We start from the raw sequence: 15,129 nt of genomic DNA, 5'->3' as shown, positions 1-15,129 counted from the left end.
CATTTTATAAGAAAAGACGACTCTCTGCATATAATTGATTCATCGTGGAAGAACTCTTCCAATTTTATTACTCCATTCATTCAGATTAGTACATCCGAAGAAGAGCACGCGCTTTGGCACACGCCGTGTTTTCGACTTTTACGCGCTCGTAACGACCCGTGAATCGCATTCCGATAAAATTTTATTGCCTGTTCAAGTAACGTTAAACGTTACAAACATCGCACGTCACAGATAATATACTTCAAACGAAAGTTAAAGTACGAACAAATTCAACGACCACTTTGCTCTCTACGCTCACATCCTTCCCTCAGAAGAAAAAAAAAACGAAAATCTTGAAGTACTCGATAAAAAAAATTTAATTACCTTCGTTAATTCGCGATTAGTCGCGACAAATGCCTGTCATTCTCGTTGAAAGGGAAGGGTGATAATGACTCTTTATACGATCTCCACGCGTTGACGACTATTCGATAATTATTCGTGCTTCCGGATAATTTAAATGGTCGGATAGCAACGTTAAATTAAACTCGAGCCACTAAAATAGCAACGCGTTGAAACGGCCGGTTCGCCTTTGCTGGCAATCATTAACGGCAGTTTACACGATAAACTCACGTCAAGACTTGTAGCAGCGGCTCGTATTTACCCAGCCGTCAATGCAACGCTCGTATCATTAGCATAGTCTTTGTGCGTTTATAAGGACCGGAGGCACTCCCGGCTTATTGCAAAGTGCCAAAGGTGGTTTCAACACCGTCGTCCCGCCATTTATCGAACGTTTCGTGAGAGTCACTCGACCCTCGCCCGCGTCCACTTGATTTTTGCCGATTTCGTTGCATTTCATTGCACCGCACTTCGGCTTGCAATCCTACACTTTACGCTTATACATGCTCGTATCTTACATAATAATTGCATTATAATAACATTTGATACATATCCGCGTCCGCTAACTACTACGGTCTGTTTAAAAAATTCCGAGACTGATCTTGTTCATTAACACCGACATTTTTTTTTACAACTACGATACCTTTCAGTATCAACATTTGATTACTTATGCAATTTTTTCACGACATTACAAAATATGTTTTGAAAAAAATATACTGGATATATAATACGTTTCGTTAGATTCTTTTTTTGTAAAAATTTTCGTAATATAACAGCTGTTGTCAAATTTTATTTCAAAATTCAAATTTGGGATTAAACTGAAAGGAAATAAAACAGATCAAATGAGGGCGATAAAATTCAAAATTAAAATATTAATCGCTTTCTTAAACGCAGATTTTGACTTTCGAAATAAAAAATGCAAATGAAGAAAACAGGTTTAGATGGCATTGTGGACATCCAGGCAAATTAACTTTAAATTAGCTTCCAATGAACGCATTGAATACCATTTCGAGAGATGACTACTGTAAAAACTTCCGATTGAAAGAACGCTGTGAGTAGCGTATTGAGGTCAGGGGGGGATTATGTTGAAAGATTTCATTAATAAAATTTATACATCTTCGTTTCTCGATTTTTCTTAAATCCAGTCTCGGGATTTTTTGGACAGATCGTGTACACATCTCGTATACCGATTCCTTATATTTTCTACCGATAATTTGTTCATCACCGCGACAAGTGTCACTTTGTCATTCTCAAGGCAATCGTGTCAACGACTTGAATCTCTAACTCCGCGCAATTCTTATTCTGATTTTGGTCATTCAACTAAGGGACAAGCACAACGAGAGTCCACAATAGCGTTTTTTTTAATAAAATACCGTGCACATATCAGCGCGCGCGACACATGGCGCGAGTCGAGCAAGCGCGATGTGATTTTTTTCTCCATGGAAAGGCAAACATCGTGAAGCGCATGACAAACGGCAACTATCGAGTGCCTGTTAGAGATAGGTAAGGAGCAATGAAAGATCCTCCAGCGTGCCGCCAGCATAATGAACGGCCAACGGCGAAGTGGCTCGCACGGAAGGGCACCGCGGGACTGTTTAGACAGCGAATGCTTCGCCATGTGTTATGATTGACGTGTATAAATATTTAGTTAGTCGCCTTGCCGTTTCGTGCCTTTGCGTACGTACGTGCGTATAGCGCGCACGATGCGTAATCGTGCGTACGGTTACGCGCGTACGCTTGCGTGAGACCACAGGACTCTTCCCTCCTACTCCTTCACGCGACAAATTAATGACGACCCGCTCGTTATATGCGCCACGTGAGATTTCACAGATGGCCAGCCGAGTGTTAGCCGACAGATTGGAGCGGAATCGGTCTGAAGGAAGAAGCGTCAAACATTTTTTTTTCTTCTATGTACTCCCCGCGAGTCTGTCGCAAAGTCGTCATTAAAGCGAGAATTTGACAGACGCGACGACGGTTTCCGTAAAACAAATACCCAACCAATGTCCTAGTGCGAGACACCTGTCCTCGACATGGCAGCGCGACATCACGATTGTTTGGTATGTCAAGATGGATAGAATGTTAATTGAGAAAAAGAGGGAGCGCGATGTCTTTTTTTATACGTTTCTTGTAGTGGACTGGTTTCTGTAAGAATTGACTTAAGAACGTCGACTCTATTCGCGATTAACGTGTTCTTCTCGTACTTACTTCTCCTGAACCGCGATCGTGTATCAAGTTAGACCGTATGAAAAAAGGAACTATTGGAAGACGACGCCCCAACGGCGAAATACACCCACGATTCACTAAATCATTCGCGCGAAAGCACGGGGCGAGCCACGCGGCTTTTAGAGACCCAACCCCTTTTTTTACATTATATGCCTAACTACGATTCGTAATATGTTATTTCCAAATTATTTTAAATTACAGACCACGACGAACCCATGCGATAATAGGAGAAGGCGTCCATTCGACAATATCTTCTTGCGAGGCGCTCGTGGGCACCTCGTGCTCCGTACACCTGGAGCATCACGCCGAGTTGGTGAGCAGCTAATGCAAGTTCCACATGCGCATTTTTCGTTTTTTTCTTATCATTGTGCTACTAAAAATTGATGTGTACAACCAAAGGCAAATTATAAATTATAATCAATACTAGAAATTTTAAATGCCTGTTACGGTCGAAGATGGATCTTCATTGCTGTAAATAATTCAATCTTGAATTACTAATATACACTATATATGTTCTTGCATATATATTGTAGTTTTTTCAAACTACGCACCGAATTGTTTTTCCGGACTATAAATGCAATTAAAGCTACCGTCAAGCATCATATTATAAAGATGTTAATATGTTGAAACTGTTAATAAATTTCCGAGGTAATATTTTTCGCAATAAATTTATTTATTATAAATTGATTGTGTTTCTCACATATGCGGTCTAAAATAAAGATTCTTAATATTGTTTATAAATTATAATTTCCTCGTATAATTTAATTATATTTCTCTAATTTAATTACATTTTTTTACTAAAGATTAAATAAGCTGTTTTAACGAACTAAAATATTATAACTATATCAAAGCGTGCAAGTATCTGTAAAGTTATCACGATACTTTATTGATATCAAAAAAATAATGACAGTTTCCGTATGCCATATTTTCATTTTTGGTTTTTTAGTATAAAAAATGCAAAACTCTTTTATTTTTATAAGGAACTACGAAAAAAAAATTCTACTGAAACTGTGATTATTTTTTTCGTATTAATAAAATGTACTAACTTCACAGATACACATGCCGAGGTGTGTGATGTTGACACCTTATCTTTTTGCAAGTTCCATTTGCGCTCACAATAATTGTATTTCTGATAAGTTTCAGAAATACTTCCGTTGATTTAATTAAAAAAAATAACATTCGAAAATTTAAAATGTTAACTTTACATGGCATCTCAAAATTTGAAAAAATTAATTTTGATCATGAAATTTTATAGTTCTCGAAGTTCTGTAGTTCCTGATAGGTTTTAGAAATAGTTCCATTGAGGTAACTAAAAAAAATGTGCTACTTCACAGTCGTGCTAACTTCACAGATTCCTTAGTTAGCGTATGTTAGGTCCGAAAGTTTACAAGTTGCTTTCATGCACTAACCGACACATTAGCATAAAAGCCAGGTGCAACGGCGAAGTTATGCGTTGTTTCTGGTTAGTCTGTTGCCAATCGTCAATTTTAGCCTTTCTTGTAGGTATATTATTATCATGGACAAAGCGTGAAATTTTGCTTCTACCATTCAAATTACTAACAGCGATAAATTATTCAATAAAAAGAACTAACCAACGACTTTGAAATCGATACCAATACTCGCGATCAGTATTCGATCTCATTGGAAATCACGTCTGCCTGCCCCTCCCCCCCACTTAACCAAATCTTAATAAAAAAATTATGGAATAATGCGCTATTTATGCGCTATCCATATCCGCAAAAAAAATTTTTTGCGCTCATTCCGTTTAGCTAAAAAAAAAATTTTTTGGGGGGACTGAGTATGCATTCAGTCAGCCCACCCACCCGTTAAAAACAACCGAATTGGAAAATTAAATACACAGGATTTATGCGCTATTTATGCGCTACTATTTTCAAGCATTTTTGATTTTTGCGCTGCAACCCTTAAGGCACTTCTCTCTCTCTCTCTCTCTCTCTCCCTCTTGGAGCGAGCAATCATATTTATCCCTAAGTAAATATGACTGTTCGCTCCAAGAGAGAAGTGCCTTAAGGGTTGTAGCGCAAAAATCAAAAATGCTTGGAAATAGTAGTATAAATAGCGCATAAATCCTGTGTATTTAATTTTCCAAATCGGTTGTTTTCAACGGTTGGAGGGGCTAACTGACTGCCTACTCAGCCCCCCACAAAAAAAATATTTTTTTTTTAGCTAAACGGAATGAGCGCAAAAAATTTTTTTTGCGGATATGGGTAGCACATAAATAGCGCATTATTCCATAATTTTTTCATTAAGATTTGGTTAAGTGGGGGGGCCAGCTAGACAGACGTTTGGAAATCAAAGAGTATAGGCGCGTATCGAACTGTTTCCGTACAATCATTCTTTCCATATAAGTAATCATTCTTTGCTTATATTCACAAAGACTTTACCATTAAATAACTTCCAAATGACGTTGCTACAAATTTATATATCCCCGCATTGGTTAAAATTTCCATATATCTTAAAATCCAAAATTGAAAAAACTTTTTTGAGATTTGCCGATATTTCTTGTTCTTGCTCTTATAATTAAAATAGATTCAATCGTATAATACGCGACGCATTTTTGTGGGAATTGAAATAGATTTAAAGATCTGCTGTCACGTCCGACATGTTCGACGATGTACCGATGGCAACGTAATATTTATGATGATCCGAGGTAATCGGGAATCTTGCTCTCTGCAAAATCCCGACGGTATCTTCATCGAGTACCGGCAGCATCCAACATTCGCACAAATCGGCAACATCGACTTGTCGTCGATGCATCGTCGTCACATCCACCGGGATGTGCGCGGCATATAAGCTGTATCTCTGTTTAACGTCGCGTTAAGAGGATTATTTATTGAAGACATCGGCGCCGATGCAGACCGATTAGCATAGTAATGCCGCCGTGAGAGGCTGGCCCGGCTGTTGCCAGTTTACGTGCGTGTGCGTGCGTCACTAATCTACCATTATTAAATTATCGGTGCAGCAGCCGCGCGGTGCACCAATGATTATCATTTATCAATATCACGAACGTAGTAACGTCGCGAGATCGCCGCCGGTCTCGTGTATCTGTACATCGTCAGCACATAATGTTATGTAGATACCACCGGTATGCGCGACGTCGACCGGTGATAGGGATGTTGCTCTCTCTTCTCCCGATGTTGCAGGATCACTAATCGGTCCTGAACACGATCAGCGTGCGGTCCTACGAACGTTATATCAATCGCAATACCGATCAATGTAATCGAATGAAGCATTTATGACGCAATTTATTATTTAAATGACCCGCCTTGACCGAATATAGCCCTCTTTACTTATCTGTGTTGAACATTTCTCGGTCCATTTTCACTTAACTTTCTTCCCACCTATTTATAGGACAGCATCTTTTTAATTTTTTTTCTCTATATATATATAATCCATATGTACACGAAAAGATGCTCTATGTGGAGTATTCATATGGAGAAAAAAATTAGAAAGGTGCTATCCTATAAACAGGACGGTAGGAAAAAATGAGTTAATTGTTTATTATTTAAACCTCTAAATAAAATATGGCTTCCAATCGGTCATTTTATGGTCGTTTCAATTATCAATATCGATAAAGTATATTTATGTACAAATCCATAGTGAATATTTACGAGTGTTTTACATGCCAAAAATTTGTGCCATATCTCACCCGATAGATTCCATCTCTCTTTGAATATTATTAGAAAGATTTTAGCATAAATTGACGCGTTTATATATGAAATTATTCAAATTATAATAACAATTATATCTCGAATTATATCGAAAGTGAGTTGTACGAAAACGCGACGAAGGTGTCCGGTTGTAATAAAATGTAGGTGGAAGATGAAAGAAAAATGTGAAGAGAGACATGGAGGAGTGCATGATCCTCGTCGTAATCCTAGAAATTTATCGACATGTTCGTGACAGCAGTTGAGAGAGGAAAACGTGAGACATACACAGCTCTATCAGCGGTCCGCGTGTATGCACACCGCTATCTCAATAATATGCTAATAATGCACGCGGTCGGTGGTACTTTACGATCGTTACGTAGTTACGGGACATTGTAATTATTGTTTCGCTGCTCGCTCATCCGGTACAATGCAACGCCAGGACGTGCACGCTCGTCGATTGTTGCATCAATCGTACGGGGGCTCGTACACGATTATAATTATGGGTGACCTTAAGCACTCCGCACGCAACAGGCATGGTGAAGGATTTTATTAAGAGATATCCGTGGAGAGGCTACTGTTAACACTTTGTGTGTGTCGAACAGGTTTCGATTGACTCTTTTCGAAAGATAATTTAACGAGTCAATTATCCAAAGCCCGTATTATATTGAAGATTAAAGTTTACAAATTAAAAATGAGAATTCGATTAATCAAATAAATTTAATTTTAATACGTTTTATTTTGATCGGTTTAATTTTTAAATCTTTAATTTGCAATCCTCAATTTTTAATTTATAGTCCAATATGGGCTTAATCAGATTAATACGACAAATGCGATCTTCAACGATTTTTTTGTTTTCTAAATTTTTTTCAAAATTTGCAATTTCAGTTAAGGTCGGAGTACAGGTCTTTGCACAACAAAAAGCATAAGAAAATAAACCAATCAGATCTTTTATTGTATATAAAGGAAGGAAATGAAGGACCTTGATTAGTTCATTTTCTTATATATTATGTATTTATATGCAAGACTCTGAGCTTCCGCTCTTACTCATTATCTTTCTTGAATATATATGTGCATATAATTCTTTAAACACGTTGCACGCCGAAAGAGTTTCAAAGTCAAATTTACCGGATTTGAATGTACACTAAGAAAATGCCTGGAAAATGGACGAATCAGAAGATACTGACCAATTAGAATTCCAATTATCACAACTAGAATTTAGTAGATTTAATTAGAAAATTCTGATTTTCGTCCAACCAAATTCGTTTTCAACCAAATTTCCGATCAGACATTTTTCTCAGTGTAAAAGTAGCAATTCGCCGAAATTCATCTTACAATTAGAACTTACCGCGACGAGGGTGCTGAGAGCTTCAATTCGCATAGTAGCTGGCCAGGCCAGCAAAGAGGCCGTAGGTTGTGAGCTGGTGGATCGATCCGCTCGTATCGATCCTTCGGTTACCGATCTCTCGGTTGCCGGCGTTATTCGGCGGCCCTAAGTATACCGGGCCGACGACGATGACTCTCTCCCGGCTCCACGCCGATTTCTCGTGATCCGTCGTGCCGATCCGGCGATGACATGGCTACTGCGCCGCCGACCTGTCGACAGAATCAATAAACATGTACTCGTATATTCCTGGCCTTTTACATCGCCGCTAATCGCGATGATATTATTATTGCCAAATCATCATTCCATCCGAATCAGTATCGAGACTCTCAATCGATTATTTTCATTGCATAAGCACGTCACGCACTCTTATTAGCTTCGATCGAGTTCAAATTGAATTCTAAATTATTCAAATAAATTTTGTAATATCTTGCTAATCTAGAGACTGATTCGGTTCAGTTACACTGAAAGAAAAGATTGCTTGCTACAGCAAATTAGATGGTAAAATATGGCATAACATTTTTAGTTGGCTGCAGCAGTCAATTTTTGGTTGCAGCAGCCAATTTTGGTTGCGTTAGCCTATCCGCAATGTCAATATAGAATTTCGATAGGCTAAAGTAATCAAAAATTAGCTACTGCAATCAATTAAAAATGCTATGCCATATTTTACCATCTAATTTGCTGCAACAACCAATCTTTTCTTTCAGTACACCTTCTTGTCCAATCGATAAAATTATTACTCGACAATACTATGAACTAGACCACAATTATACTCTGTACAATATTACTGAAAAAGTTTACTCAATTTTAATAAATATTTGTTTAAATATTACTAAACATTTATTTAAAACAAATAAATATTTACTCAATAAAAAAATTATACTTAAATTAATGGTTCTTATTACCAAATAAATGTTTACATTTAGTAAATATTAGGTTAATACCTACTATTCAAATAAATATTTATTAAAATTTAGTAATTTTTTGAGTGCTAAAATGCGAAAATATCAATTCTGAACATGAATGTGAATATTAACATATAAAATTTCACTTTTTTTATCACGATCGTGATTTATCATACATTCTCACCTTTCACGCAAGAAAAATCTCCAGCAAATTCTGAAGCTACTCGTCACTTCAAACTTGTTCAAGATTTTCATTAATTCTAAATGCACAAAATTATCATATATCACGACTTTAAACTCCAAGAACTATTCGATTCTTCGATGAATCCTTTTCCGCAAAAATCGTGAGCTAATTGCACGAATGATATGAAGAGTCGCAATCAACCGCGTGAATCGAGAGGACAACGCGTTCGCCGCAACGTGTTACAACCGACTGGACCCGATTTCGAGATTTGCCGATAAAGTTAACGAGGCTGAACGCCGGCATTTCGTGCAAGGTGCGGGCGTCGCGTCGTCTACATTTCGTCACTCATCGTGGCGAATCGATATCTTATCTTATGCTCACTTGTCTCAGGCAATTCCGGCGATTACGTCGTTTAGTAATATGTGTTACTGACCTACCAAACAGGAATATATTCCCTCGTGAGAGGCTCGACAATGTTTCTTGTGCGAAAACTTTTTCTTTTTTTCTTCTACATTATATCTACATCATTCCTTATCTTATTTATACCAGGCTTTGACTATCGCATCATCTATTAATACATGACCGCGGAATGATAATCCTGTTTGTTGCCTAAATCCCAATAATTCCGCAATCGTATAAATTCTAATTGATAAAGATGAGAAGTACGAGCGCCATGCATAACAGTATGGCGGTATCGACATCAACGCTCTCCTGGCATCATTCGTTATGTGAGTTAATGACTCTCGAGAAATCATCGATTGGTCCCCGTCTGGAAGTCGCGACGCCTCTCACACGGTGGAAACACGCCTTCTCACCGTTTCGTAATGGACGGGACTTCACGCGTGCGCGCGTTCGCCGTTCCAAGCAAATGAAACGGAACTAACTAACTACTTTGATAAGCGACGAGATGCGAAGGAAAGCTGTCGCCACCGACTGTGGAACTCCACATGTCCCATCGGATCTCTCGAGAGATCACGAGAGGTGACTCGGCTAGAAACGAGATCCATCTGTAATCGCGCGTTTCCTCACTCGTCGCAAATTAATTCCAAGCAAAATGCCGAAGTCAAGTTGGTTATATCTCTTTCTGAAGAAAGATAGACTTAGAAAAGGACGGTACATTCAACATTTAATCCTTCATTAGTCGTGTGAGATTAAATTAGCTAAGTGCTCTGTACGTTAAGAATGCTGAATAAAATTAAGCTGTTTGTATCTATTTTTATTTGTACACAGGAAGAACGATTTTGCTGAAATATTAAAAAATTTAGCTAGATACAGATCTGAAAATAATTTTGTTAATTCACACTGAAAAAAAAAGATTGGCTGCTGCAGCAAATTAAATGGTAAAATATGGCATAGCATTTTTAATTGAATATAGTAAAGTAATTTTTATTTGGCTGCATCAACTAATTTTTGGTTGCAGCAGCCAATTTTTGATTGTGTTAACTTATCCGCAATGTCAGTATAGGATTTCGATAGGCTAACGCAGCCAAAAATTAGCTGCTGCAACCAATTAAAAATGATATGCCATATTCAGCCATTTTTTTCTTTCAGTGCACCAACCAAATTTTTAAATACTTCAGTAAAACTGTTTTTCCGTATATGCAAAGCGCACGTGAAGAATGCTAAGTAAAACAAAGTTATTAAATAATTCGAAATTAAACTGAATTCTAATATCCTGTTGTTCTTGCTAAGGAAGTAAATGTAGTTATTTATTATTCAAAATAAAATTTCCAACATTTCCGTGTCATTTTGTAAATTCAGTCCATTTTTTGCTTTTTTATATGGATCGCTTCCGAAATTAATCTTTTGTTAAATCCTTATTCTTCATTCAAAATCTTAATATCGGTCCAATCAATTTTTATTATATTTATTATTAAAGTAACCGAAGTTATCAATCAAATGCGTTTATCGAAGGTAATTATGAATAATTATGGAGTGACTTCATGACGTAGATGTTCTATGGCGATCGGCCCGGGTGTTCTCGTCATCGCCAGCTCGCCTGTCGTCATGAATCATCGGCGTCCTCCTTCTATTGATCATCAAAATAGTAGCATCCATTCGATTCGATTGCTTCCAGTAGGCGGAGTTCAGGGGTTGATGAAAGCAACCGACACGGCATGGTGCCGGTAATCGTAAGCGGATTAGGGTTATAATTTCGGATTATATTGCGCCGACATAGCACGGTGGAGATGTAATACATATGGTACCTATAAGGATCATTGCCAGTGAGTCACGCCGCTGAAGAATTCGTTTGATAAGATGCTCAGTCACCGCTTCTTATCGTGGTGTTTCCCCGGTAAGAACGACGCAATGGGAGCAGAGAGACACAAAGAAGGGATGTAATTCTTGTTTTATCACTGAATGCATTATCGGCGAATACGCGGAATTCAGTCGATCTGCATTCCTTCGCGATTCGCGCATCGTTCTCGAAACTAAAGGTGCGTTCCGAGTTACGCATGAAACACATGATGTATCGTTTTATCTTTGTTTATTAATTGGTAAACAACAAGGACAAATGATGCATCATGCGCTTCATGCGTAACTCGGAATGCACTCTAATATTTAAAGAGATAACACAATTTCTTGTACTTATAGTTTTGTGAAACTGACACCTTAAAAATTTATCGATGGTTTTATTATATATAGTTTAATTTATCAAAACTATTTTTAATTCTGTTAAAAAATTATAGAATTCTTCGGGATGCATTGAAATTGTAAGAAAAAGTTTTTTTTTTTTTAATGAAGTGCTAACTTCACAGATGTTTGTTCTGCGCGTATTCTATTGGGAGTGGAATTTCTCTCCAAGAAAAGTGATATAGTTGCGTCAGTCGAGCAAGAATGAATTTCACTCCCAAAAATTTAGACTGTGTACCTGCGAATTCCTTACTGGAATGTGGCAACACATGTGCAACCGATTTTGCGCCGATTAACGATAACCAAACGGACTTAGCGTGCCGTTATCACGCGTTACCGCTCAAATAACACACCTCATATAAATTTATAGCCAATTGCTGTCGCGAGCTATCAACGAACACAACCGTTCCATTTTAAATTACACGACTAACCGCGATTGTATACGCGCAAGTTAAAACATTCCTGAAGCTACAAGGATAAAAACAAGGATGAAATATTATTTATATAGCGTCATTAATAATTTTAAGTAAGTGTTCTATGTTCAAATTATAACCAATATAATTATATACAGGTTTTATGTACAATTATAAAGATTGTACAAGTAAAAAATACTGAACATTTTTGACATTTTTTTACAACAATTGTTATTAAAAAATCTAACCGCAATTAGAAAAATAGGATTAGAATATGTGGAATTATATAAATAATATATAATTGTATTGCTAATAACTTTGTTAACGAAATTCCATAATCGATAACCGACAACATTGAATAAATAATATCAACTTTAAAAATGCAACAAAAATGTCATAAACAACATCAGCATTAAGGATTTATGCAATCAAGGAGAAAAGAGAAGTTATAGTTATAATCCTCTAAATCTCTAATAAATGGCCCGAACAAATCTTAATACCAGTCCTATGATAATATAACACAGTAACTATATCGTCGCGACAGTTTTTTCCAATTATTAGAAGGGATTTCTACCAGGAAGTAACCGCGGACCTGACTTTAAAGATCAATGTCGCGTGGCAGTGGACGGTGGTCGTCGCAGCGGGAAATAAGTTTTTAGTAAAAAGCATGACTAATCCCTTGGGAACTATATCTGACACCACGTCCACCTACGTGAAAACAACACCGACTTTCTCTTGCCCTCCGTCCTATCTTTTATTTCATTTGGTCTTCAAGCACACATGTTCAAGGTCCATCAAATGAACCCCGTCGAGCCGGATGCGCAATCTCCATCGATCGACGTATTAACGATCTCGATGCCGCAAGATAAACAGTCAATCGGTCTGCTCTCGACACAGGCACGACGAAGGCTTGTGGTTTAATTACGGCATCGTTTACGAATAATGAACGAGACGCATAATTCTCGCGCGGTGACTTGCAATCTTGGTAATTTGGCCTGCATGAGTATTCTCAATGGTTGGATATCGCGAGATTATCCCAGTCTAGATTGCCGTTAAGCATTAATATCCCGCCGAGCGGAACAAATCGCGATTATTGTACTCCAGTCGATAGTTAAACGCGAGTAAATCCATATAACGATTGCAATAATTTTTTATCGATTGTGACAGAGTATAAGTGATATGGTAAGGTATGCAATGACGTAAGAATCATTCGCGATACGCGATTTTGTAAGATGACGCTATAATTGTACGATAAGCCACGTAATTCGTATTTTTGTACTGTCACGAGAATTTCGACCGAATGAACATGCATGACGTATGATCGGGATTTTTTACCGCCGCGTAATGCATCGATAAGTACGAAGTACATAGAACCATATTGGCATTTAGCAGAATCGCCGCCGCCGCTTGTATTTGCATTGGGTCACTTATCGGCGGCGGCGCCTAGCTACATCGCGATAAAAACATCGTTGAGAATGCGTTGAGCTTGGTTAGCTGGCGCCTTCTATCTCACGAGCTGTTATTAGTTTATTTATTACCGTTAACTTTCACGGTAATTACTGCATACGTCAAGCCCTTGGCGAGAATGCAAGCGAACAATCAAATAAAATCGAGAAAGAGAGAGAGAGAGAGAGAGAGAGAGAGAGAGACTGGCTTTTGGAACAATTGTTTATATTTTCAATTTTTGTGATACTTTATAATTTTATAATTGCAAATAGGAATTAACTCCATTTTGCAAAAATAACAAAAATTCAACACTATTTAGTACATTAAACTGTTTCTGATGGCTTGCGCCATTTCGTGATGTCGCATGTCGCGATATATTCTCTTTATGAATCCATTGACATTACCATTCTTTCTGCCCACACGACGAATTCGCCCTAACGATCCATGATCTTTAATTTACACCGACAGTTGCGATCTTATAAGATAAATAATGAAACGCCGACGTGCAACCGCACTCGTTAAAGTCAAGTAGGATCCGCATAAACTCCATGCGAGCTTTTTCCGCGTGGGAAAACGTCATCGTTTATGATTCTTAATTTTCTTACTGTCGACATAATCTGCGATCTCGTATTTGATTCCATAAATTATAGGTCGGTTATATATTACGTTCTTTTTTAATGAACAATAATCAAAACTTAATTGAATTAAAGATTCCTTGTGTTTAACACAAAATTACAATAATTAATCAAGTACAATATTAATGGCTATACAGAGTCAAACGCTGTTTTCAGTGCGTAAATTATGTATGTACAAATATATTTTTGATACAAAAAATTCGAACATTTCGGTCTCATTGTTTGGACCATCATCAGCAATAATATAATATACAAAATGCTAGCTAATGTGTTGGAGAGAATGGTGTTGAAACACAATAATATTTATATATATCGTCCTCTTATGTTCCAACAGAGGTAAGTCCATCACTTGGTGGAGTGAAGATGTGACACGATTATTTTAAAACCTTGGAAGTATGTCTGTGAAATTTGTAACACAATAGAATCCAAGCATTCCATTCTCTCTAACGTTTATGTCTTTACGTTCTCTTTTGCAATAATTTCCTTTTATATTCATTATATAATTTCATTAATATTTTTAAAATAGGAAAAACATACGATATCATGGATATCGCAAAAACTTATTAAATTTGTTAAAAAATAGTTTTTTTTCTTACATTGCTACAACTTAGTATAATTTACAAAATAGTAATTTATAATTTTTTTGTGAACTGTTTGCTCTCCGAAGATATTAATAAAGCATCGTGACGTTATTAATATTTTGTGAATTACAACACTATACTTCTTTCTCTTTCTTTATCTTTTTATCTCTCTTTCTCGTACGAAGATCAGAAAAAATCATCCCGTTGACTATATTTCTTTTACCGCGTTCTTTGAGTCGAGAAGATATGAAGAAGGATAGAAAATACTATACAATACAATATACCTCGTAAGATTTAACAATCTCGTCTCTTCTCAGTTCTCATAAATATCTAGAAAAATTCTTCGCAGAAATAGCTCAAGTTATTCGAGACATTAGATATGAATTATTATCGACATATCTCATTACGCCTGATAGACATATTATTCGCCCATTGATATATCATGTCAAAATAAACATTATATATGAAAATGTGAACGGTGAATATTGTTTAATATATTCTAATCGGCAAATCGCCTAGCAAATCGCTTAAGTCGACACATCTGATCGATCACGGATACTTATATATCCGCTTATATTCGTTCTCACAAAAATCTTCGGGAAAAATTAGTAAATGGATTTGGCCTACTTAATATACATATAATATGTATAGACATACATGAGTAGTTATGAAAATAAGATCAAT

At 37.0% G+C, this 15,129-nt stretch overlaps 1 protein-coding gene across 1 annotated transcript in view; it reads right to left on the bottom strand.

Annotated features, from left to right (window-relative positions):
- Positions 1-15,129, bottom strand: part of LOC108758714 (uncharacterized) — an 81,825-nt gene that overhangs the window by 8,932 nt on the left and 57,764 nt on the right. Inside the window, exon 2 of the mRNA XM_018503790.1 lies at positions 7,612-7,859. Within this exon, the coding sequence (XP_018359292.1) occupies positions 7,612-7,644 (33 nt within the window). The 5' untranslated portion in view covers positions 7,645-7,859. The remainder of the gene's footprint in view (positions 1-7,611; positions 7,860-15,129) is intronic.

The sequence above is a fragment of the Trachymyrmex cornetzi genome, unplaced genomic scaffold (genome assembly GCF_001594075.2).
Source record: "Trachymyrmex cornetzi isolate Tcor2-1 unplaced genomic scaffold, Tcor1.1 scaffold16, whole genome shotgun sequence".
In the NCBI taxonomy this organism is placed as follows: Eukaryota; Metazoa; Arthropoda; class Insecta; order Hymenoptera; family Formicidae; genus Trachymyrmex; species Trachymyrmex cornetzi.
This window is presented reverse-complemented; position numbering and strand designations above follow the sequence as displayed.